Source organism: Phyllostomus hastatus, unplaced genomic scaffold (assembly GCF_019186645.2).
Source record: "Phyllostomus hastatus isolate PE091 unplaced genomic scaffold, TTU_PhHast_1.1 phas_contig_152, whole genome shotgun sequence".
In the NCBI taxonomy this organism is placed as follows: domain Eukaryota; kingdom Metazoa; phylum Chordata; class Mammalia; order Chiroptera; family Phyllostomidae; genus Phyllostomus; species Phyllostomus hastatus.
In genome coordinates, this window is record NW_025333622.1 from 14,048,404 (window position 1) to 14,075,201 (window position 26,798).

Genomic DNA, 26,798 nt, shown 5'->3' on the forward strand with positions numbered 1-26,798 from the left:
CTTAAGGTGCATCAGTAAATAGTATCTTCAAACAGGAAAGAAACTACATAAAAAGTACATACTGTTCCAAAGGATATTGACATACTTCCTTGACTCACAGGTCCACTGAACATTCTTATCCACAAAATAATCAAAGTAAAAGTAAATGCTCTCTAGAATATCTTTACATAATTTCATTGAGCTTAATTTTACAAAACAGAAAAATAAGCCAAGGCTAGAAATTGTTGAACCTTGAATAGAGTTCTATCTATAAATCTTAATGACCAAAAACTTGGCACCATTAATGTACTAGACTTTAGTGCACTAGAGTTCATTTATAATGCCAAGGTGTACTCCTAGGAAATGGATTTATTTACTCATGTTTTTTATAGAATACCTCAATTTCTTAATCCTAATCCAATTCTAGAAATTACTGTGATGATGAAAACATTCTTCTAATGTAGGAGCTCCAAGCCAGGGAGCTGTTTAAGTGTTTGTGATATTCCGGAAAAAAAAAAAAAAAAAAAAAACCACCCAGAAGACCAGCAGATGTGGACATGTCGTTTATTATTTACATTACAGGGAATGAACCAATGGCAATGGATGGGTAAGAGAGACTATGCCCTGCCTCCAGCCTTGGTGTTACTTACAGGGTTAGGGAGGAAGTACCATGTGAAAATTCTACTTTTGTGATAAACACAGGAATCTTAAGATACATGGGCTTTGAGGGGGTGGAGACATCCAGATATAGACTGTTTTTGTCATTCCTTAAGGCTACCACATGTGTTCTCCAGGTTGTAGAGGGGCTATGCCCTGAGTTGTCCCATGTTCTATTCCAACATTGTTTTTTTACTTCATAATTTTTGTTAGTGTTTCTAGACAGGCAGACCTTGGCTGGTAAGAATGTTGGCATATTGTATTTATATGCCACAAAAATAGTACAGGCTACATATACACCAAGAGGAGGAGAAAAAGGCAGGCCAAGAATGTCAAGGAGCACATGACTTTTGTCTTATCCAACCAGACAACCTCCAAGATCTTGACAGAGAAAGCAGGTCCCTATCTATGTAGGATATGGAAGGGTTTTTGCTTTTGTTTTTGTTTTCCCCTGAATAAGGGAAACAAGGGAATAGGACTTAAGACTGGAAAAGAAGCTGTTAACTGATTTTTCTAAAGTAGGGACAGCCTGGAATTCCCAAAGTATTACTATCTTGATATGGAATTGTGGTATTTAATTTGATTAGTTTTGTTAATAGGTCTATTTAGTTAAACTGTCGAACATGTAGATGGGCTTTCAAAGTGAGGCCTATACTGTGTAAACAAGTAATCAGGTATGAAAACAGAAAGAACACAAAGGTTACTGAACATAGTAAATTACAAAGTAGTTTCTTAGTTTGTAAGTGTCAGATGGGAAGACTTCCAAATGCAAGGAAGGCTTTTGCTGAAATTAAATTAAATAGTGACAATTTGATAGATTACCTTTATCTCTAGTTTATATGTTTCTGGAAAGAAAACTAGAAAAATTCACGGTGCAGTCTAATTTATAGAGGAGAAATAAAATTGTATAAACCATTTATTTTTTAATGAGTCTAATTTTTATAATTGAGTATAATAGATTTTATTGAAACATAATTTTCAATTATTTTAATTGAAGAATCAATTTAGGGTTAATTTATTTCCTGTATTAAGTCCAGTTTTAATTTTGCCTAATTATTTGTATGAACATAATAGGAACAGTAATGGATTATACAGGTATTTAAAATTTTTTTTGTTGGAATGTTATAGAAAGTTATCATCAGACTTTGTCTGCAATATTTATAGATATGGGTGAGCTTTTCAAGTTTTTGAGGTAAGCAAAATGTTTTGAGGATTTTTGTTTTTCTATTTCCCATGAAAGTAACTTTTTTTACCTGGAAAGACTGTCATGGTTCTTTTGAAAAGCAAGGTACCAGGCCATTTTTTAAGGGGCTTTCACTAGTTTTCAAAGTTAGTCTTAATTTTTAAAAATTTTTGGTGCCATTCAGAGCCCAGGCATTTTTTGATCATGACATTCCAGACAAAGACTTGGTTAATGAAACCATAATTGGAAACTTTACGTGTCCTATCACAAAGACATCAGATTTTGATTGGATTTATATAAATAAACATGTCACCTTGGCTAATGTGGCTCAGTGGATTGAGTGCCAGCCTGCAAACTAAAGGGTCACCAGTTCCATTCCCAGCCAAGTTATACACTTGGGTTGCGGGCCAAGTCCTGCGTAGGGGGTATGCAAGAGGCAACCACACATTGATGTTTCTCTCCCTCTCTCTCTCTCTCTCCCTTCCCCTCTCTAAAAATAAATAAATACTCTTAAAAAAAAAAAAACACTGTCATGGAAAGAACATTTAAGAGTTTCTAAATTTCAAAGAATCAGGAATGGAGAAAAATATGTTTTAATATTGTTTATGAAACTATAATTTATCAAGTTGTTTTAGGAAAATAAAGTTTTCTTATGTCTGAAAAAAGATTAAAAACTAGTAATATTATAACAGTTATGTCACAATTATTTTTAATTTATTATGTCCTGTAATTAATTTCTGCCCATCCTGATTATTTGCAAACATGTCTATAAATTCAGTTATTTCAGTTTTAGCAATTTTTATTCAGTTTAAAGGTATGATTCAAAAATCCATTTTCAGACATACAAAATTCAAAACAAGTCAGAGTCCTCTCCCTGCACTCCTCCAAAGACATAATATATTGTTGTAAATGTACTATAGTAAAACATGACTGTTTATAAATGACAAATCTTAAAACAATATATTATAGATTTGATAATGTAATTGACAGGACTTCTCGTCAAGATGGAGGCATAAGTAGACACTTTGCCTCCTCATGAAACCACAGAAAGAATTACAACCAGATCTCAAAACAAATTAACACCCACAACCACCTGAAAACTGACCTGTATGGAAGTCTGACAACCAAGGACTTAAAGAAGCTACATTCATCCAGACAGGTAAGAGGTGTGGTCGTGGAAATAGGGCAGACAGGTGGCACAGAGAGGTGGCCAGTGGCACAACTGGTCCTACATTCCCTTGTGGTGGATAAAAATCAGGAGGGGTAACTGGGGAGTGAGTGATCCCAGCTCCAGGCCAGACCACGCAGTCCAGGGTTCCAGCACTGGGAAGAAAAACCCCCATTACCTCTGGTTGTAAAAACCAGTAGGGGATGAGGCAACAGAAGAAACTGCAGCATTGTCACAACTTAAAGAGCATGCACGGGTTTAGAACACATGTAAACTCAAGGGCAACAGCTGGAAGGGAGCCAACCCCCTACAGAAGGTGACTGAAAGCAGGGCGAGTTCCAGCAGGCCTCCAGAAGCCAGGCACTGCAACTGTCCTCTCTCAGAGACTCCCCCCGCCACACACACACACAACACACACACACATAGCCACAAAGTGGTGAAGTGGGTTGTCCTGCCCTGGCAATTACCTGAGGTTCCACTCTGCACAATTTACACGTGCCTTTTCTACATAGGATACACTACTAAGACAGGAAATAAAAGCAGCTCTTCCTAAACACAGAAACAAACACAGGGAGGCTGCCAAATTGAGGAGGCAAAGAAATATGGCCCAAATGAAAGAAGACAACAAAACCCCAGAAAAAGAACTAAATGAAATAAAGATACCCAACCTATCAGGGGCAGAGTTCAAAACAATGGCGATCAGGATGCTCAGATAACCCACTGAGTAAGGTCACAAAATAAAGGAAGAAATGAAGAATACACTAAGTGAAATAAAGAAAAATATACAGGAAACCAACAGTGAAGGCAAGGAAGCTAACCTGATATACACAAACATATATTATATAAAGACTATATATATGAAGACTGAACACATAAAGACTATATACATAATGTGAAATACTAATTTTTGTGGAGAAAGTACATGACTTTTTTACTTTGTTTATATAATTTTTCTGTAACTTTTTAGACCCTCTTAGTTTGCCTCTTTTAACTCATTCAGAAATTAAAACATTTGTTTTAAAAATATAGCTTATATTTATAATAAAATGTATTTTTATTATAAAAATTACGTATTTTTAAAACTTAATTACAACTTAATTTTTAGTGATAACTAAGTAATTAGTATTCTTTAAGATTAACAAATTTAGGAATATATTTTATAATTTTCAGAAAGTTATTTTTTTATCCACAAATACACTTATATTTTTATTTTTGGTGATTACTGCATTCCTTTAGTGTAATAAAAGTAAGCTGTTTTATTATTTAGTGTTCTTTACAACTTTCACAAAAGCTGAAGAAGAGGCAGGGGAGAGATCAGCCTTGGGCTTATCCCCGGGACTGCAGCTCCTGGGCCTCCAGAAAGAGAATTACAGTGTTTAAAAGACTTATTTTTTTCCCCTCAGTTTTATTGTCTGAGAGGGGAGTGAGAGTTTTTCCGTGTTTAAACTATCAATTTAAATTGTTTGAGTAAAATTTTTATGATGTAACAACATGACAGACTGTATATAAGAGATTTTTATCCCGTTTATGAGAACTTTGGCAAAACATTCAAGGTTGTGACCACACCATTCCTTTCAAAACAGAAATAAGAACAGTATCATAAAGCAAAGGCAAATTTTCAAGGAGAGACTAAGATTAGCCTTAGAATTTTATTTCCTCATTTTTCAAGTTAAACTCACCCTCTAACCACCATACTTCCCCTTCAGCCACCAGCGGCTTGGTAGTGCACTTGAACAGTATATGCAGTAGGGGCCAGACTACTGCTACTAATTCAGTGCATGGGTTTTTTTTCCCCCCCCAGTACTAGCATTCTGCCTTTAAAAGTTCTATATAACCTGTGAAAGTGTTTGGGTATCCCTCCAATAATGAGGGTCCCAGCAATCAAACAGGCTTGTCACCTCATACCACACTGAACCCTTGGACCACCCTGGGATTCTCCTCAGTGACCTCTCCATGGACTACCCCTGGACTGCTTCTGGCAACCTCTCTAGGATTACTCCCAGTGACCTCACTGGGATTGCCCCTGGCAACCACCTCAGGATTCCCCCTGGTGACCTCTACCACTCAGCATATTGGCACTCTCAGTCAACTCAACAGGTGTACTTTCTGAAATATCATGTTTATGATACCAATTGTAATGCAGAAGCTCCTAGCCAGAAGGCTGTTTAAGTGTTTTGTGATATTACCAAAAAACAAACAAACAAAAAAAAACAAAACAAAAAACAAAAAAAAACCACCAGAGGACCAGGTGTTGTGGACATATTGTTTATTGTTTACATTATAGGAGAGTAACCAATGGTGGGGAATTGGTGTGAGAGACTGCATCCCACCTCCAGCCTTGGAGTTACTTATAGCTTTAGGGATAGAGTAATTTGTGAAAATTCTATACTTTGCTGATAAACACAGGAGTCTTCGGACATAGAGGCCTTGAGAGGGCTGGGATATCCAAATACAGACTGTTTTCTTCATTTCTTATGGTTGATGGCCAGGCAGCCACCTGTTCTCTGAGGTCATGGAGGAGCCATGTCCTGAGTTACCCTACATTTCTATCTGTATTGGCCAATCCAGGAGCCCCTAGTTATATGTGACTATAAGCACTTGAAATGTGGTTACTACAATTGAGGAAGTAAATTTTTAATTTTCCTTAATCTTAACTAATTTAAATAGCCACATGTGGCTAAAGGGTTATCACATTACACAGTAAGTGATCAGGTAGAGAATGAAAATCACTAGTTTTCCCCTGCATAGTGTGATCTGAATAACAGTTTCCAAACAGAGGGAAAAATATCTTTTAGTTAGGATCACAGTACTGGCCAAGGAGTTAGGTAAGCTGTGGGTGAGATACAAATAAATTCAGCAAAAGAATTTACTAATAATGAATATACATATAACTTAGGTATTTTTAAAGAAAATGTTATTTAAAAGGTAAAATTATTTGAAAATTTCAAATACAGAAGATTTAGTCAGATCTTAAACAGAAGGTTTAAAGTATATAAACTTTAAACATCCTTCCTGGCATATCAAAAGATATGCCAAAGTATTATCATTTGGTCTAGAACTCTAAGCTCTGAGCATGCACATACTTTAAAAGGGAAGGTGTCTGAGATATTGTATCCTTATACCATTACACTTTTCTCCTTCATATATTATCCTACTTTTGGATAGGAAACACTTGTAAATTCAGCTCTCCCTAATATATCACCTAATATTATTAAACTTTTTAAAATGTTGCTATATTTGTATACTATTAACAAAGATTATACATACCAGTGCAAGTAATTGATGGAATAACTCCAGTGATCTTCAATGTGCCAGCAAAAAGAAGAGAAACACATTCCCACATAGAGCCATGGTACTTTCATACCAGAGATGTCTACATTAATATGTGCAAGAACAGACTGCTCTAGGACAGGCATGTTATTCAAGTTCCAACCAGAAAGTGCATATTCCTATAAAGAAAAAAAAAGTGAATGAGAGATGAGAAATGACCAGTACCAAAAAGAAATCTCAAGGGAGTCTTCAAAAAAAGTAGATCTCAGAAGCTAAAAATTTTGTATTTATAGTAAGCTAGTGCATAGAATCTGTGCTCTTTTCTACACCTAAATATTTAATCCTATCTTTTTATTTAGGTAGTATTTAGATTTCCTGTTAATTATTTCAGGTATCTCTGATTTATTCTGAAGAATATGAACAAGGCTTTTTACTACTCCCCCCAGCTTACCAGTAAAATAGTGAGAGACTCATTTTAATAGGTCACCATTATAGTTCTGCTCTATCCCCAGTAGCATAACTTCCAAAAATGTCTGTCACTATACTTTTAGAATGGTGCCATATAATGAAGACATAATAAGATACATAATCCTGAATCTGTGGCAACACTAAAGACTGAGATGATGCAGAAAAGTTGACACCACCAACCCCCTCATTATAAACCCATCTAGAAATAGATAAATTATAAAAACAAAAACATTTTGTGTCATAGATGGACTCAAAAGAGAAAATGATTCCCAGTTTCCAGAAACAAAGAAAGGAAGCAAAGCCAGAATGAAAGCAGTTGTCTGAGTTTTCATAGAGGTTTCTAATTAAATATAAGCACTGGACACTGAATACCAAACACCCACCTAAAGCCATATGAGATAGAGACTTAAAAGTTTTTATCCTTGTAAAGAGTATTTCTTAAAGAGGGATCTAGGAAGCCCAAGACTATTTCAGAGGATCTGCAAAGTCAAACTATTTTCTCAATAATACTAAGGTGTTATTTGCCCTTTTCACGATTATTCTTGCAGAAGTGTAGAGTGAGATTCTCAAAGGATGTGTGATCTGTGACATTAGAATGACTGAATATAGGAAACATAACAGAATCCAACTACCTTCCATTGGAAGGTTGATAACTGTTAAACCTGGATGACAGGTACTGAGGGAGGAAGGTAAGTGTACTATTACATTTATTTTTATATACTTGAGACTTTCCATAATACAGAGTTTAAAAATAAAACCCTCAACATAAGATGGTTTGACACAATGACAAAGCTGAAGAGAGAATTTGTGAAATAGACATATTTGAGGATATCACCCATAATGCATAACATAAATGAAAACTATAAAAGTACATTGAAGCATCACAGAGGACAGCCCTGGCTGAGTGGCTTGGTTGGAGTGTCATCCCATACACCAAAAAAGGTTGCAGGTTTGATCCCCGGTGTGGGCATGTAGTGGAGGCAACCAATTGATTGTTGCCACACCCTCCTTCTGTTCTCTCTTAAAAAATAAAAATATCCTTGAGTGAGGATTTAAGAAAAAAAGTCACAGAGGATAAAATAAAGTTCAACATAGTTTTAACTAGGAATTCCAATAAAAAATAATAAAGAGATACGATTCTTACCCTCCAAAGACTTAAAAATGAAGCTTTAAAAAAAATACTACTCAATACATTTTTTAATAGATTAGGTGGCTGAAAAAATAATGAATCTAGTTGAAGACCTAAGACCTATATACAAAAGTTCCAAGACAAGGCACTATATATTAAACTCCAAATACCGACAAAAGAGTAGATTCTATAGTTCTTTTGAGGACAGCAAAATAGTCATCATGGGTTGGGATTGTAAAGAAAAGTTCATGGAAAATGAAGAGGCTGAGTGGAGCTTGAAAGGATAGGTAAGATCTGAAAGTAAATGACAGAATGTAGTGGTCTAGCTGAGGAAGGGGCAGAGTAGAACAGTCATACTCAGTAAAACAGGAATTAAGACCAGAAAAAATGATTGGATCTTTAATACTAAGTTTCAAGCTAAAAAGCTTTAATTTAACCTTACATTCAAAAGGGAAAACAAATGCATCTTAAATATTTTAAACTTTTGATTATGGAAATTTCAATATAAACAAAAGTAGACAGATTTAGATAATGAACTCCCAAAGACCTACCAATTTTAAAGTTTTAAGTGAAATAAAAACATGAGAAAGACTGCAGAGAGAAGAACTAAGCAAAAAAACAATTAATACGGCAGGCCTAGGACTGCTATCCCTCAAAGGCCTGCTTAAAATTTGGCCCTTGGTTGGCATTTGGAAACTTACATGATAAAGAGTTCCTTACAGTGATCAAGTGGCTCACAGACTATACAACATGGTGTATGTGCACTTGTTTTCCTTTCAGGAATCTGGAATCTCGGTATATACGTTGGGCAGAGGGTGTCTATGTTGCTAGCTCCCAATAAAGACCTTGAGCACTGTCTCTAATGAGCTTCCTGGCAGGCAACACTTCATTCATTGTCAATTTGATACTGAAATAACATAAGTGCATCCTCTGTGACTCCACTGGGAGAGAACTCTTGAAAGCTTATAGCTGGTTTTCTCTGGACTTTGGCCACACATCTTCTCCCTTTGCTGGTTTCCTTTGTACCTGTTCACTATAATAAACCATAGCCATGAGTCCTCCTAGAAAATCACTCAACCTGGAGATGGTCATGGGGACTCCCAACACAAGTGGTTATTATGTAAGATCATGGCAACCATCCCAACAAGATGTGATACAACCAAGACAAGGAAGGCAGTAGTGAGAGCAGAAAGAGGTTAATCCTACAGAAAACAATGAAAAATGAATTGACAGGATTCAGTTAGTGATTTAATATGGAACAAGGATAAGAGAAAAACAATGTTCCCAAGGTTTCAAGTTCTATGCTATCTGTATTCTTTAGAAACCCTGTTTGTAAAACACACTGTACTCATAAGACAAATATACTAATTTGAAAGTACTTTTCCACTATGCTGTAATACTAGAAAAGCGTGCTATCAGATACCAAAAGGCTAACCCATAAAACGAATGTATTATTCTTGTGAAAAACTAGTGGTTATCCATTATTCTAACAGAATCACAGGACAGTAACAAATTGACATAAAATATAAAAAGTCTGAAGATTTTATACACATTTTCTAATTAGTCCTTACAATCCTTTTGTGACAAATGGGTTATCTCCAACCTTCATTATAAAAGCAGAAATGAGTTAAACATCATTGCTTAGAAAATAAATAGCAAATCCACAATCCAGTCTAGAAAAAAAAGGTTGTATCACCCATCTCCTCATACTATGAGTGGTATGTTTAAAACCCAGCATTACTACACATTCTTAAGTGAAGGTGTATGGTACAGAAATAGAAATAGATAAATGTATTCGTACAAAACTCAACAATGAAGAAGAGTTAATATTTACATTATTAGTACTAGTTACTTGGGGTTGAAACTTAGAATAATCTTTAAAAGCTGTGACCTTATCTCTGAGGTTAAAAGATGTAAATATCTATTTAAGAACTTAAAACTGCTTAACATTTCAGACTTCCAGCCAAGATGGAGGCATAGGTAGACACACCGTGCCTCCCTGCACAACCAAGATAGGGACAACAACAATTTAGAAACAGAGTAACAACCAGAACTGACAGAAAATTGAACTGTATGGAAGTCAGACAACCAAGAAGTTAAAATAGACACATTCATCCAGACCAGTAGGAGGGGCGGAGTCAGGCAGCCAGGCGCTGGTCACTGTGGAGAGAGCGGAGAGTGTTGGGACTGGGCACCCAAGGCATCAGGGGCACGTAAGACTGTAGCGGGTGGACCCTGAGCGGGCAAGCAGCAGCAGGCTAACCCCGGGTGAGGGGTGGCAACCAGCAGACCCAGCAAGGCGGCGACTGTGAAACAAGGCACTGTGCACAACCCAGAATTACAGCACTGGGAAATAGAGCCCTGGGGCACTGATTGAAAACACCTGTGGGGGTTGAGGCACAGGGAGAGGCTCCTAGCCTCACAGGAAAGGTCCTTGGAAAGTCCCACTGGGTGCACAAGCCCACCCACACGGGAATTGGCACCAGAGGAGCCCAGATTGCTTGGGGGAAGCAGTGGAAGGAACTCAGGTCCGAGGGAGAGCAGAGCAAGCGCCATTGTTCCCTCTTGGACCCCGCCCCCACATACAACATCACAACCCAGCCACTTGGTTGCCCCGACAGGTAAACACCTAAGGCTCCGCCCTTCATATGTAACAGGCACAACCAGACCAATGGAAAAAAAAAAAAAGATGGCTCAAACAAAATTTAAAGTCCCACAACCAGTACTTTTAAGCGACTGAGAGAAAGCCAACCTATCAGATGCACAGTTCAAAGCACTGGTGATCTGGATGCTCACAGAATTGGTTGATTTTGGTCGCAAATTAGATGAACAAATGAAGGCTACAATAAGTGAAATGAAGAAAAATGCACAGGGAACCAATAGTGATGGAATGAAAGCTGGGTCTCACATCAATGGAGTGGACCAGAAGAAAGAAAAAAACATACAATCAGAAAAGAATGAAGAAATAAGAATTCAAAAACATGAGGAGAGGCTTAGGAACCTCCAGGACATTTTTAAACATTCCAACATTCGAATTATAGGGGTACCAAAAAGGAGAAGAGGAAGAGCAACAAGTGGAAGTTATCTGAACAAATAATTAAAGAGAACTTCCCCTCAAGCTGGCAAAGGAAATAGACTTCCAGGAAGTCCAGGAAGCTCAGAGAGTCCCAAAGAAGTTGGACCCAAGGAGGAACACACCAAGGCACATAATTACATTACCCAAGGTAAAAATGAAGGAGAGAATCCTAGAAGCAGCAAGAGATAAGGAGACAGTAACCTACAAAGGAGTTCCCATCAGACTGTCAGCTGATTTCCCAAAAGAGACCTTCCAGGCAAGAAGGAGCTGGAAAGAAGTATTCCAAGTCATGAAAGGCAAGGACCCACATCCAAGATTGCTATATCCAGCAAAGAGCAGATAGAATGGAAGGGGAGATAAAGTGCTTCTCAGATAAGGTCAAGTTAAAGGAGTTCATCATCACCAAGCCCTCATTACATGAAATGCTAAAGGGACTTATCTAAGAAAAAGAAGATAAAAAAACATGTACAGTAAAATGACAGCAAACTCACAATCATTAACAACCACACCTAAAACAAAAAAAACTAACTAAGCAAACAACTAGAACAGGAACAGAACCACAGAAACGGAGATCACATGGAGGGTTAGCAACAGGGGAGTGGGAGGAGGGGGGGGAAGGTACAGAGAATAAGTAGCACAGATGGTAGGTAGAAACTAAACGGGGAGGGCAAGAATAGTATGGGAAATGTAGAAGCTAAAGAACTTATGACACATGGACATGAAATGAAGGGGGGGATGTGGGTGGGAGAGGGTGTATAGGGTGGAGGGGAATGAAGCAGGGGTAATGAGACAACTGTAATAGCATAATCAATAAAATATATTTTAAAAAAGAACAACTTAAAACTTCAAAACATAAAACATTTCAGAAAAAGGCAAGAGCTATAAAATCAAGTCTCTTTCCAATAATTGGTAATTATCTCCCATTTGCTAATAGGAGGGTATGAAGAAACTCAGACTGATGCTATTCTTTATACTTATATATACCAGGTTTAATATCTTGAATTTAACATCTGTACATTCCAACACTATAAACTCTTTGTATAAAAAACATCCATATATAATCTATGTTCTCCATTCACTGTATGCATTCTCTTTCTCCCTTACTAAAACCTAGTGTCTATTCTCGAATCAATATTATCCTAATCTGACTATCCTAACCTGTGTGTTCTACAATCACAGGAGAAAAATAAATAAATAATGCTAAAATAATGAGAAAGCCAAAAGATACAACATTTGATCACAAAGAAAAAAAAACAAAAAAATAAAAACTTTATTCAGCACATATTAAGTCCTCAGATGTTTCTGAATACATGGCAAGCAAAACGAAAGATGAGATGGTACCATGAATAAACGGGGTAGGTAATACTATAAAGAATTAAGATGAACTAGATAAAGCATGATGGGACTCAAAAAATAGGTAAATCATGTACAGAACCATGTTAAGTAGTATACTCCCAGTTCTTTTTTAAAAGGAGTATGTAATTTTGTATGTGTGATATATAACTGTTTGTAGAGATACAATATATTTGAAAGAATACACTAGAAGATAAAATAGAATCTGCCTCTGTCAGATTGTAAATTTGGGTAGGAGGGAAACTTTTCACTGTAAAGGACTTCCAGCAATGGCAACGTGAAAAGGTTGGGCAATTCCTCTCCACAGAAAACAAAGATAAATTTGGACAAAATTATCAAAACCACTATATCATGACACTAGAAATTCACCAAAAGCTTAAAACAATTAAACTGAGAAGCATTTATTCTTGAAAAAATACAAGGCTAAAATAAAGACATTGCCAGCAAAGACTGAAAGCATTCACTGCTAGCAGACCAGCACTACAAATAAAAGCAGTCCTCCAGACCAAAAGAAAATGACCCCAAATGGTAACTTTGATTCATAGGAATGAATGAAGAGAACCAAAAATGGTAAGTATGTGAGTAAATATGTTTTTAAAAAGTGGTGTTTTTTCCTCTTCTCTTACTTTAAAAGAAAAGAAAGGTGGTTTAAAGAAATAATTAGCCCTGACCAGTGTGTCTCAGTTGGCTGAATCAACCTGCAAAGCGAAAGGCTGCCAATTCAACTCCCAGTCAAGACACATGCCTGGGTTGTGGGTTCGATCCTCAGTTGGGGTGCATGAAAGAGGCAACTGAGGATGTTTCTCTCCCTCCCTTCCCCTCTCTAAAAATAAATAATTTCATTTGTAAGAAAATCAATAATTATATTGCTGTGCTGTGTTTACACTATGTAGATAGAATGTACAATGAACAAAAGATAGGAGGAAATGAAGAAAAACTGTTTCAAAGTTGCTATATTTACCAGAATTAGGTCAATATTAACATGAAGCACTTATAAGTTAAACATGTACAGTATCAAATAAAGCTGTTCAAAGAGAAAAAAGCTGCATATTATAATTCTTAGAATCACTAATTAACTCAATAATATGTAGCCAAAAATACCCCAAACTTTAAAATATTACCAAAAATATCTGCTTAACATTGAAAGAAAGCCATAAAAGAGAAACAAGAAAGACAAGAGACATAGAAAATGGCAAGATGGCAGACATAAATCAACCATATCAGTAATTACATTAAACGTAAATGGACAAAACACTCCTATCGAAAGGCAATGTTAGACTAGATTTAAAAAGCAAGATCCAATCATATGCTGCTTACAAGACACACTTCAGATTCCAACATACAAGCAGCTTCAAAGCAAAAGAATGGAAAAAGATATACCACACAAATAGTAGTCTTAAGAGAACTGAAGTGACTACACGTTTCATTGTAAATCCTGCATTGTATAACTTTTTAAAACTCCGTATAACTTTTAATAGGAGGTAAAACATTTAATCACTGCCAATTACAAACAAAAAGAAAAAGTGACAAGGACAAAAGTGAAGAGAAAAAGAAATAAATGATCATCGTAATTCAGCTTTATACATAGAGGTCATCTCCCATGTGACAGGACTTTATTTATTTTACGAATTTAAATCATTATTTGAAAACCTACCTGCTCAGGTTTTAAAGGAAACTAAATTAAATTACCTTCTAGATTTTCAAACAGAAAGAGCTAGGGTTAAAGTTTTAAACTAGTTAAACTGGTTTTTAAATGCAAAGTTAAATCATTTTTAAAAGTACTCTGAATTTGTTTAAAGACTGAAGATTATATTGCCCAAATCTTACATATTTAGTATTTTAAATAAACATGGTCCCTTATGATTAATGAGAAAGGTAGTTTTCTACAATGCAAATACTCAATCAGCTTGGGGTAAGCAGAAGTTTAAATTCTACTATCTGCTCTGCACCTCTTCTTCTGGCAGCATCTTTCTCCGACCATCCTTTACAGGAAATCCACTTCCAAAGTCTTTTGAGGAGATATCAGCTCCATATTCTACAATAACATCTTCTTCAATGCTGCTCACCAGCCGCCAGAATTCCTTTTCTACTAGTTCTGTGGGAACCATCTATACAAGGAAAACAAAGATTATAGTTACTAATTCACTGTAACAAGAACCCACTATAACATTAATACAGAGGTCAAGTGAACACAAACCTACAATAAAATAGAAAACCTTCTCCCATCCCACAGCTGAAAAGACTGGGGTCCTGGCTTTTTCCACTGGGGATGGGGAAAAGCTAAAGACAACTTAGATGTCCAGAAAAACATAATGACCTTGAACTGTCCTTTTTACAAGCTGCTTCTTAACTAAGAAAGATAAACATGACCTAGGACATTAAGGAGAAAAAAGGAAACATAAAAATCAAGGCTTTATTTTAATAGCTTGGCAAATTTTTTTGATAGGGATTTTAAAAAGCCCCTTGGAAAGGAAATAAATTTCATTATCACAAATCACTGAACAAAAGCAGCAACTGCCATATACTTCATGCTTTTCTGTAAAGGATTTCCCATGGGGGCCAGTAAACAATTTAAAGATCAAAGTATATTTCTTAACAGGAAAATACACAATGCCATATTAGAGATTGAAAAAAATAAATACAGATGCCAGGCTCCTAGTCTTTAGATTTGGTGGTCTATCAAGATTTTCATGCCGTCCCTGTTTTCTACAAAATGTTAGGTAGAAAGCAAACCAAAAGCTTTGGACTTCATATTTTCTTAGAGACACTTAAATAGAGATACTCACGTGGACTGGCATATTAAAATAATCAGACTTAAAATTATCAGCCATCTCTCCAAAGCTCTGAAGCGTATACTCTCGTACAGCCTGTTCAAATCCAAATGCTTCTCGAGGTTTATTACATTCCTGGGAAGAAAAAATATCTAAGATGAACTCACTGAAACAGAACCAAAGTATTACAGCTCTCAAGCACTACCTTCTTTGATCATTCCCTAATGAAGCTAATCCATCAATCCTAGACAACAAAACAAGTTATTAATTACTTACAATACGGAATTAGGAAACAATGTTCTAGAACCTCAACTGTATTTTTCAGTCTTCCAGTAGAAAGGTGGTAATAAGACACCTTTATAAACTCTGGAGTTGGCATTCAGCTCTGATATCATGACAAACATCTACAGGACTATTCACTTGCAGTCAAGCCTATGGATGCCTATCATTCTCAGTATAGCTGTAGATTTAGCTATGAAGAATATAAATGTTCATGGAGAAAGAAGAGATCAATGGATAAAGGTATATCCACTGGATTGCTAGAATATCTAGTTAGAAGAATGGTTTTCCCACACTATCAATCACCAAGACAAATATCTTAACACAAATATTCACTTAGGATAGAACTGCTTCTGAATCATATAGCCTTGAGAATAGTAAGTATTCAATAATAATTCAAAGGCCATAAAAGACCTCTGAATACACCTAGGTACACCCAGCCAACTCCTTTCCTTCAGTATCGATCACATTTTGTTAAAATAAGTAAGCAGACTAGGCATTTCATGACAATGACATCATGACATCATTGTAATTTTTCAGTAAGAATAATTTATACAATCAAATAAAAATATTAACAAATTAGCCCTGGCTGGCGTAGCTCAGTGGATTGAGTGCGGGCTGGGAACCAAAGTGTCCCAGGTTCGATTCCCAGCCAGGGTACATTCCTGGGTTGCAGGCCATAACCCCCAGCAACCGCACATTGATGTTTCTCTTTCTCTCTCTCTCTCTCTTCTCTCTCTCTCTCTCTTCTCTAAAAATAAATAAATAAAATCTTTTAAAAAAAAATTAACAAATTAACAGATACCATCAGTTTTTTTGGTAGCACAAAAACTGAATGCATAATTCCTAAAGAGTTTCTTTAGAGTTTCTTGTCTGATTTTTACATTTTTTAAATTAAAAAATAAAAATATTAACCTACAACCTATCTTCATTTTTATTGTTTTCCAGGAATAAGAACATTCTGAGCAAAAGTCTCATTTATCTGCAACAATAAACAGAATTGTCAAACCACAGTCAGAAAAAGTAACTTTGAAAGGCAAGCTGTCAGAACACAATTTTTACAGTTCTGTTCAGGATCTCTCTTAAAAAATCCTGGAGACTTTAGCCCTGGCTGATGTGGCTCAGTTGGTTAGAGAATCATCCCATAACCAAAAGATTGAGGGTTTGCTCCCTGTACAGTTCCCTGTCTGGGTGCATGCAGGAGGCAACTGATGAATGCTTCTCATTCACATCAGTATTTCTCTCTCACCCTAAAAGCAATGAAAAAAATGTCCTCGGTTAAGGATAAAATACAATTTTTTTTAACATCCTGGAGATTTTAAACACTGAAGAACAAAGAGCAGAAGAAGCTTTTGGGAATGTGTTTACAGTATGTATGTATGCATGTGTTATTACTCTTAGTTTTCAAAGAATCTGTAAATTGTACCTCAGCAACACACTTTGGACACCTCCAATCTCCTTTCGGCACATCAGGTAGTGGAGGAATTAAACAAAAGGTATGATAGCTATCATCACATCCATCACACAAAAGCAATTTATCTTCATTATTTCCCCGACCACAAAACATACAAACATAGAGATCAACCTGTTCAAAAACAAAATAAAATAAAAGTCTATTTTCTATAATAATTAATATTAAATTTTTACCAGGAACTCCTTAATTGAAACAAAATAATGTACACTAAAAAGTAAACACAACTTAAATCCTGAATATTTGTTTTAAATAAATGTACTTAAAGCAGCTTTTCATAAAACTTCCTAAATTTCCTCAGCTACTATAAAAGAATAAAAAAAGATTCTTTAGGGTACTTGAAAGTTAATTTACAGAGGTAAGATATACCAAGTCATCCTTCCTATATACAAATGCTCTGTTAGAGAATGAATACTGAGCACTAGCTAACAGCTCAAGAATTTACAGATTCATATTCATTCTCTCACTTAGTACTCAAGTATACAGTACAAAGAAAGGTTAACATTACATAACCAAAGCTGCAACTTTAGATTCACCATTAAGTCTTCTAACCAAATAAATTAACTAAATGGCACACCAAGATACTAGAGCAAGATAAAAAGTGCAAAACTAAGTAATAATAAATCCTTTCCCTCCTGACACATCTCAGAACACTTACAAAGTTAACAGAGAGAGTTCCTTTCCGTTGTCTCATTTGCATGTTAAATGCGTCTGACCTGTTGGTAACTTTTCGTCTTCGGGAGACCTCATCTTAAAATAAAAATAGTTATATAATAATAGTAAAAACTAAAGTTGAGAGCTTACTCTGGACCAGACACTATTCAAAATTCTTTAAATTAAAGTCTCACAACACTATGAGATAGAAAACTATTATCCCCCCTTGAAGATAAAGAATCAGAAGTATAGAGAAGTTAGATAACTTGCCCAAAATCAGAGCCAGTTAATGGCGGATTTGGCAAATAATCCAGGCAAATCAAGTTCCAGTTAATGGCAGATTTGGCAAATAATCCAGGCAAATCAAGTTCCAGAGTTTAACTACTAATTCTATACTGACTATATGTAGTACTTATCAAGGACTAATTTGAGACTCATTTTATGACACTGCCAGCCAATACAGTAATTGTAAGAATGGAAAAGATAATCAAAGTGCTTAATTCTTAAAAGAGTAATAATAAACATTATAATGTATTTAGTAAGTCCTATCACACTAAATGTTTTGAGAATGATGGCACAATATTATCTGATCCTCCAGAGTTCAGTCCACAGCCTGAATTATGAGTTAGTTACTGATATCATAAAATGTGATGATTTTTTATTATAGCATTTTGTTAATTTCTTACACAGTGAAAACATATCTAACACAATCTTATGTTAAGTTTTAAAACTGACATGTACATACAGAGAAAAGAGGAACCTGATTCTGCATTAGTAGTTTTACCCATAAAAAAGTTTCAAACATGCTGAGAGTACTACATTTTCCTAAAACAGTTTATTTAAATGAAGTGTAATAATATGTTATGGCAATTATAGAAAACTATCAAAATTATAGGTAGAATTTAGCCCTGGCTGGTGTGGCTCAGTGGACTGACCATAGGCTGTGAACCAAAGGATCGCCAGTTTGATTCCCAGTCAGAGCACATGCCTGGGATGCAGACCAGGTCCCCAGTATGGGGCATGTGAGAGACAACCACACATTGCTATTTCTCTCTCTCTCTCCTCTTCCCTTCTCTTTAAAAATGAATAAAGAAAATCTTTAAAAAAATTAGAGTTAGAATTTAAGTCATAAGCTCTCCCCACTACTTTTTAATACTAAAGGCCAAAGAATCCTCTCTTTCTTTCAATTTAAAAGTTACATGCCTTGGATCACTGAGAAACTAAATCACCATTATCTCATAAACTAGCCTTCAGAAACTACAATTTCTGTGTCCCATTAGACATGGAAGAGGAAAATTCCTCTCCTGAAATACTATAAAAATTCAACCTCATATGGATCCTCACACCTTAATTTTAAGATTATCTAACATAAATAGAGGTGACTTGTCTAGGAACCATGTTGCAAATTTACAAGTCTTTGGAAAATTCCAAGACAGACCTCAATACAAATGTCATTTGAACCCTGCTGTGACCATATTGTTGTACCTTATTTCTTTTCATAACCAAGTAACAGATTTTACCTTCTTTATCTTTTGTGCCCATTGCCAGGCCCACAACTTTAGGCCCAGCACCAAAAATTCGAAGTTTCTTCAGTTCTGTGTTTCTATTCACTTCTCCAGATTCTGACTAAACAAACAAAAATAAACTCACATTAGTCTAATTATTCTGCTTCATACATTTATTCCTTCGCAAAGAAAAATTTCGCTTGAGGCGGTAAACACACAATATAATATAGAGATGATGTATTATCGAATTCTATACCTGAAACCTGTATTTTATGAACAAATGTCATCCCATTAAATTCAATTAAAAAATATAAAAGTTTAAAGGTCCTCTTTGAAAGGAAGAAAAAATTTTCTTCTCTAATTCCACTTGCTGCATCATTGCAACAGTTGAGCACATATCATCAAAGGTATACAATACCCAGATTCCTTTCCACAAAAGAAAATCTTTCATTAAAGCACAGTTGTTAATCAGGTTCTGTCCAGAGACAAAAACTACTGGTAATAATTAAAGGATTAACTCAATAGAAAGTTCTATTTCCAGTAACTTCCCAGAAAGTTCTACTGAGTTAATAGAAGTTCTAACTTGCCACTGGACACCAATTTTGATTAGAAAGAATATATGCCCATCCCAACAGATGAATATGATTGTCCTAAGCCAATTATGCCCATGCCATTTCTCTTCATTGGTGATGTCCTAGCTAGGGATTAGAACGTTACCTTGGTCTAGCCAATGAGACATAAGAAAGAGCTACTGGAAACCTTGGAGAAAGATTTTCATCTTCTAATAAAAGGGAAAGTTTCTCAAAGAGTAAGCCCTTTTGCCCCAACTTCCCTTTCTACACCTAGGAGACTCAGTCTGGTGAAAGAACAGTGCTTGGCTGTGCAGCAGACACACTGCAATTAGAAGGACATAGGTATGTCATTCACACACTGAAGAAGGCAAGGCATAAAGATATAAACAGCTTGGGCTGTTGATGACAATGTGCAGTTGCTGTTATCAATCCTAGAACTACCTGTATCTCTGAAAATCTTATGTGAAAAACATGTCCTTATATGAAAATTGTGTTGTTTATGTTTAAGCTACTATCACTTGATACTCTAGTACTTGGAAATGATAAGGTTCCTGACAGACACCACTGTTACACTTTGAATTTAGATGAACCATATCTCTTAACAGAGACTAAGTAAATAATCAAAATCCATTTTAGATGGCAGGAGAGTAATCGGAAGCTACATTAACCTCCTCCCATAACCAAACCAAAAGTACAACTAAATTGAGGAGGAATCATCCTGAATAACTAACTGAACAATAGCTGGAAAGAAGCCTTATAACCATGAACAGATAGAAAATAACACTTCACCACAACATGACTGACTGGTAGGGAGTGCAGAGAAGAGAGAGGGCTGGCTGGGCTCCCACTGGCAGCAGCTGAAGATCCGGACAGATATTTCAGCAGCCAGGGGGTCCCCCTGAGAAGTGTGGAATCTAAACCCCAAGCTGGGCTCCCCAGCCGACAGCACCAGAGCCAGAAAGAAACCCTGGTAACATCCAGCTGTGAAAAGCAAAGGATTTCTGTCTGTTAGGAAGAGATGACTGGAAACTCAGAGAGCCTCTTAAAGGACCAATGCACAAAAGTTCATTTGCAGCCCCTTACCCTGAACTCTGGCAGAGGGAGAGCAGAGAGGACTAGAGATTGAGGAGAGTCTGGGGTTGGTGGCTCTGGGGAGAAAACTGACGTAACATACACAAGGTTCCCAGTGCTGAGACATTCCCCATACTGCAGGAGCCATCTCTCTCAGGCAGAGAGTACTCCCCTACAAGTGCCAACAGCCTGAGGGAAGCAACAGCTCTGCCCACAGGAATTACTCTGCCCCACCCTGTGGTGCTTAAGCTTCTCCATATAGCTTGAGGTTATACCACTGATTAGTTTAAAGTTTAATAACTAAGGCAGAGCTCTAGGAGCTCCATTCAGCTGACCCTCCACCAGGCCCACTACTGATAAAAGCTGGCCTTGGTGTGCAGCCAGCCTGGTTCTTTCTGCACACAAACAAGCCCAGCAAACAAGTCACAGGCTGACAGCTCTGAACAGATTGACCAAGGCTAGTAACAAGCAGTGTCTGACAAAGGCCTGCACCAGACTCTCTGCAGATCTAATATACAGAAATAAATACAAAGCAGCAGCCAAAATGGGAAGAAAAAGAAACAGACCCCAAAATGAAAGAACAAGAAAATACTCCTGAAGAGCTAGATGAAATGGAGGCAAGCAATTTATCAGACAGAGAGATTAGAGTAATGATTATAAGGATACTCAACAACATGAAAAAAGGCATAGGAACCATAAAAAAGAACACGTCAGAATTAAAGAATGCAATATCTGAAGTAAATAATACACTGGAAAAAATAAACAGTAGATTAGATGAAGCAGAGGATCAAATCAGTGATTTGAAAAACAAGGTAGACTTTGAACAATGATTAAAATGAAATTTAAAAAAAAAGGAAAAACAAGGTAGAAAGCAACAATCAGGCAGAGTGGCAAAAAGAAAAAAGAATTTTAAAAAAATGAGGAGAGCTTGAGAAACATTTTGAACATGAAGCATAACGATATCCACATCATAGAAATACCACAAGGAGAAGAGAGTGAGCAAGGGATCAAAAACCTATTTAAAGAAATAATGGTTAAAAATTTCCCTAGTCTGATGAAGAAAAAAAGACACACAAATCCAGGAAGCTCAAAGTCTCAAATAAGTTGGACCCAAAGAGGCATACACCAAGACACATCATATTTAAAATGAGAGGGCTTTAAAGACAAGGAGAAAATCCTAAAAGCCACTAGAGAAAAGCAGATAGTTACATACAAAAAAAGCACCAATTAGACTGTCATCTGATTTCTCAACAGAAACATTTCAGGCCAGAAGGGAGTACATGAAATATTCAAGGTGATGAAGAGCAAGGACCTACAATGAAGGCTACTTTATCCAGCAAGACTATCATTTAAAATTGAAGGAAAAATAAGGCACTTCCCAGGTAAGAAAAAGCTCAAGGAGTTTGTTAGCACCAAACGAGTACTGCAACAAATGTTAAAGGGCTTGCTTTAAGAAGAAGAAGAGCCATGGTTGTTGTGGCTCCGTGGATTGAGTGTGGGCCTGTGAACCAAAGGGTCACTGGTTTGATTTCCAGTCCGGGCACATACCTGGGTTGCAGGCCAGGTCCCCAAAAGGGGATGCGTGAAAGGCAACCACAGACTGATGTTTCTCTCCTGCTCTTTAAAAAAAAAGAAAATGGCTTAAGTGGTCCAACCATGAGACATAGGGTTAGCTGAAATGTATAAGAAAACAAGACACATATATATGCTGCTCCAAGAGACACATCTCAGTTCAAAAGATATACACAGACTAAAAGTAAAAATATTTCATGAAAATGGAAAGGGGAAAAAAAGCTGGGGTAGCAGTACTTATATCCAACAAAACAAACTTTAAAACCAAGGTTATAGTAAAACACAAAGGATACTACATAATGATAAAGGAAACAATCCAACAATAGAATATAATCCTAGTAAACATTTACACACCCAATTTAGGAGTGTTACAGAACAACGGGTGGGCGGAGGGGGCCAAGGGCAATGTACTATTACCAAAAGGAAGCCTCCAGGTTCATTATGTCCACCGCCTTATAAGAAAGACATCTCTCAATGCCAGAGATTTGTGAAAAGGAAAGGAAATGTTTATTTAATGCTGTACAGACTTAAAGTAGTGACCTAATGTCTTCATCAAAATCCCAAAGTCACTTAAAACACCCACAAACACACACAGTCCTTCCTTCCCCCTTTGCCCAGTCTGCGGTACCGTATCTCAGGAAAAGAAATAGAAGTCCATGGCTCAGGCAGCCCCCCTCCCCCCCCATTCTTCCCAGTAATCCGTCTCGGCTGGTAGGCCTCCCTCGGTTCCCAGCACCTTCAGCTGTGTCGCCAGGATCTCTGCTAAAGCTGGGTGGTGGTGTAACAGGGTGTAGCCAAGTGGGGGTCCGCAAGTAGGGATTTGGAATGGGGCCCAAAACTCAAGGTGTTCAGGAAGTATTAAGATGTCCTCACCACCCCCGCCCCACCACCCACAGGTGTGGGTTGGGGGAAAGGACACATGGAGCAGGCTCACTGAGAGCTGTTTTGTACAGCAACAGCTTTGCAGCTAACCTCTGGTGTGGTCATTTAACATATCTATAACCTTTAACTGGTTACATAGATATGTCAAATAGCTGTGGCCTTGCTCTGAGCCAGGGGAATGGAAGTAACTTCCCCGCCAAGACTTAACTGAGGGGCAGGTCCCCCGAGTTACAGCACCTGCGTGGGAGTTTGGACAAGACTGGCTCCATGACACGGAGCCACGCCTGCCCAGACTCACGATGGGAGCCCAGTAAAGCTGGAAGGATATGAGAGTGCTGGCAGGTGTAACTGATTGTAGGAGGAGTCAGAAATGGGGCTGCAGAGGAAGATTGGCGTGGGGATTTAAACCCAGAGGCAGCAGCCACTGTGGGGAAGACCACATGTCTGGGGCAGTGGAGAGAAAACCACATGGCTGTAGCAGTGCAGAGAGGGGACCACAGCAAGTGCCGGTGGAGAGAACCACACAGCTTTGGCAGACTGGGGACTCCTGCAGCCCTGCGAGAGAGAATCACCATGTGGCTTTAGAAGAGAACCGCCACTCGGCTTTGGCAGAGTGGCGACCCTCGCCTTCCTCGCAGCCACTGGAGAGAGGACCACTTGGCTGTGGCAATAGAAGGGAGGAGAATCATGCAGCTTTGGCAGAGTGGAGACTCCCGTGGCCATTGTGCAGAGAGGACCACGTGGCTGGGGCAGTGGAGAGAGAACCTCGTGGCTTTGGCAGAGTGGGGACCCCTGCAGCTTTAGAAGGGGGAACCACCACTCAGCTTTAGCAGAGATCCCGGCAACACAGCTGATGGTGCCGGGAACCAAGGGAGGCCTACCAGCCGAGACGGATTACTGGGAAAAACCAGGGGCTGCCTGAGCCATGGACTTCTATTTCTTTTCCTGAGATATGGTACCCCAGACTGGGCAAAGGAGGAAGGAAGGACTGTGTGTGTTTGTGGGTGTTTTAAGTGACTTTGGGATTTTGATGAAGACCTTAGGTCACTACTTTAAGTCTGTATAGCATTAAATAAACATTTCCTTTCCTTTTCACGAATCTCTGAAATTGAGAGATAGGCAGCGGACATAACAGACCTGGGGGCTCCTTTCGGTAATAGTATATCGTCCCAGGCCTCCCCCTTGTTGTTCGGTAGCAGTGGTTCCCCCTTCTAAAGCTGCGGGGGTTCCCACTCTGGCAAAGCCATGTGGCTCTCCCTTCTATTACCACAGCCACGTGGTCCTCTCTGCCATGGGAGTCCCCACTCTGGCAAAACCACGTAGTTCTTTCCCCAATGGCTGCGAGGAGGGGGAGTCCCTACTCTGCCAAAGCCGCATGGTGATTCTCTCTCACAGGGCTGCAGGAGTCCCCACTCTGTTAAAGACCAAATGGTTCTCTCTCCACTGCCTGAGCCGTGTGGTCCTCTCCCCAATGGCTGCTGTGTCTGGGTTTAAATCCTTGCGCCAATCTTCCTCTACAGCTCCATTTCCGACTCCTCCCACAATCGGCTACACTTGCCAGCACTCTCATATCCTTCCAGCTACTGGGCTGCCATTGTGAGTCTGGGCAGGCGTGGCCCTGTGTCATGGAGCCAATCTTGTCCAAACTCCCACGCAGGTGCTGTAACTCGGGGGACCTGCCCCTCAGTTAAGTCTTGGCGGGGAAGTTACTTCCATTCCCCTGGCTCAGAGCAAGGCCACAGCTGTTTAACATATCTATGTAACCAGTTAAAGGTTATAGATATGTTAAATGACCATGCCAGAGGTTAGCTGCAAAGCTGTTGCTATACAACACAGCTCTCAATGGCTCTGCTCCATGTGTCCCTTCCCCCAACTCACACCTGCGGCGGGAAGGGGTGAGGACATCCTAATATTTCCTGGACACCCTGAGTTCTGGACCCCATTCCAAATTCCTATTTGGGGCCCCCCTCTTGGCTGCACCCTGTAACAGGAGAACCTAAATATATGAAGTGAATTGTGTTGGCCATAAAGGGAAAGAACAACAGAAATACAGTTATAGTCAGGGATCTTAACACCACATTAACTTCACATCATTACCTTCAACAGATAGATCTTCCAGACAGAAAATCAACAAGGAGACAGCAGCTTTAAGAGAAACACTTGATCAAATGGATTTAATTGGTATCTTCAGAGCATTTCACTCCAAAAGAATATAGTTTTCAAGTGCCCATGGAGAATCATATGGATTCTCCATTTTCTAGGAGAATCCACGTGTTAGGACACAAAAGCCTCAATAAATTTAAGAAGGTTGAAATCATATCAAGCATCTCCTCTGACCACAAAGCTATGAAACTAGAAATCAACCACAAGAACACTGAAAACACACAATCATATGGAAGCTAAATGGGTCAACAATGAGATCTAGGAAGAAATCAAAAGATACCTTGAAACAAATGAAAATGAAGACACAACAATCCAAAATCTGTGGGACACTGGGAAAGTAATCCTAAAAGGGAAATTGATAGCATACAGGCCTACCTTAAAAAAAAAAAAGCTCAAAAAGGAACTCTAACTTTACACTTAAAGGTACTTGAAAAACAACAACAAACAAAACCCAGAGTGAGTAGAAGGAAGGAAATAATAACAATTAGAGCACAAATAAGTGAAACAGAGTCTAAAAATGATATAAAAGATTAATGAATCCAGGAGCTGGTTCTTTGAAAAGGTAAACAAGACTAACAAACTTTAACCAGACTCATCAAGAAAAAACTCAAGTAAATAAAATCAGAAATGAAACAGGAGAAACAAGAACTGATACCAAAGAAATACAAAAGATTTTAAGAAAATATTATGAACAACTATATGCCAACGAACTGGATGACCTGGATGAAATGGATAAATTCCTGGAAACATATACTCTTCCAAAACTAAATCAGGAAGCACCAGATAATCTGAATAGACAGGTTACACCTAGTGAAACTGAAGTAGTAATCAAAAAACTCCTCAAAAACAAAAGCCCTGGACTGGATGGCTTCACAGGGGAATTTTACCAATTGTTCCAAGAAAATTAACACCTCTCCCTCTCAAACTGCTTCATAAAATTCTCTTCTTGAATTTAATAATCCCAAATAATCCTAATTCCAAAATCAAATAAAGACACTACAAAGAAAGACAATTATAGCCAAGATCTCTGATAAACATAGATGCTAAAGTCCTCAACAAAATATTAGCAAACTGAATACAGCAATGCATCAAAAAGATCATACAACATAATCAAGTGGAATTTATTCTGGGAATGCAAGGTTGGTACAACACTCGCAAATCAATACATGTGATTCACCACATAAAAAAAATAAAGGATAAGAACCACATGGTCATATCAATAGATGCAGAAAAAGTATGATAAAATCCAGCACCATTTATGATTAAAAAACAAAAACAAAAAAACAAAACTCTCAACAAAGTGGAATTAGAAGGTACACACCTAAACACAATAAAGACCATAAATGACAAATCCACTGCCAGCATCATACTCAAGGAGCAAAAACTACAAGCATTCCCCTTAAGAGAGGGAACAAGACAAGGATGTCCACTTTTACCTCTCATATTCAACATGGTACTGGAAGTCCCAGCCGTAGCAATCAGACAAGAAGAAGAAATAAAAGACATCCAAATTGGAAAGAAAGAAGTAAAACTCTCATTACTTGTAGATGACATGATACTGTACATAGAGAACCC

The 26,798-nt window shown here is 37.8% G+C and overlaps 1 protein-coding gene across 1 annotated transcript in view; it reads right to left on the minus strand.

Annotated features, from left to right (window-relative positions):
• KDM5A (lysine demethylase 5A) overlaps nucleotides 1–26,798 on the minus strand; it is a 111,944-nt gene that overhangs the window by 59,218 nt on the left and 25,928 nt on the right. Inside the window, exons 6-11 of the mRNA XM_045830406.1 lie at nucleotides 18,979–19,084; nucleotides 17,463–17,554; nucleotides 16,760–16,918; nucleotides 15,070–15,189; nucleotides 14,233–14,391; nucleotides 6,255–6,436 (exon numbers count right to left, since the gene is read on the minus strand). Of these exons, the coding sequence (XP_045686362.1) occupies nucleotides 6,255–6,436; nucleotides 14,233–14,391; nucleotides 15,070–15,189; nucleotides 16,760–16,918; nucleotides 17,463–17,554; nucleotides 18,979–19,084 (818 nt within the window). The remainder of the gene's footprint in view (nucleotides 1–6,254; nucleotides 6,437–14,232; nucleotides 14,392–15,069; nucleotides 15,190–16,759; nucleotides 16,919–17,462; nucleotides 17,555–18,978; nucleotides 19,085–26,798) is intronic.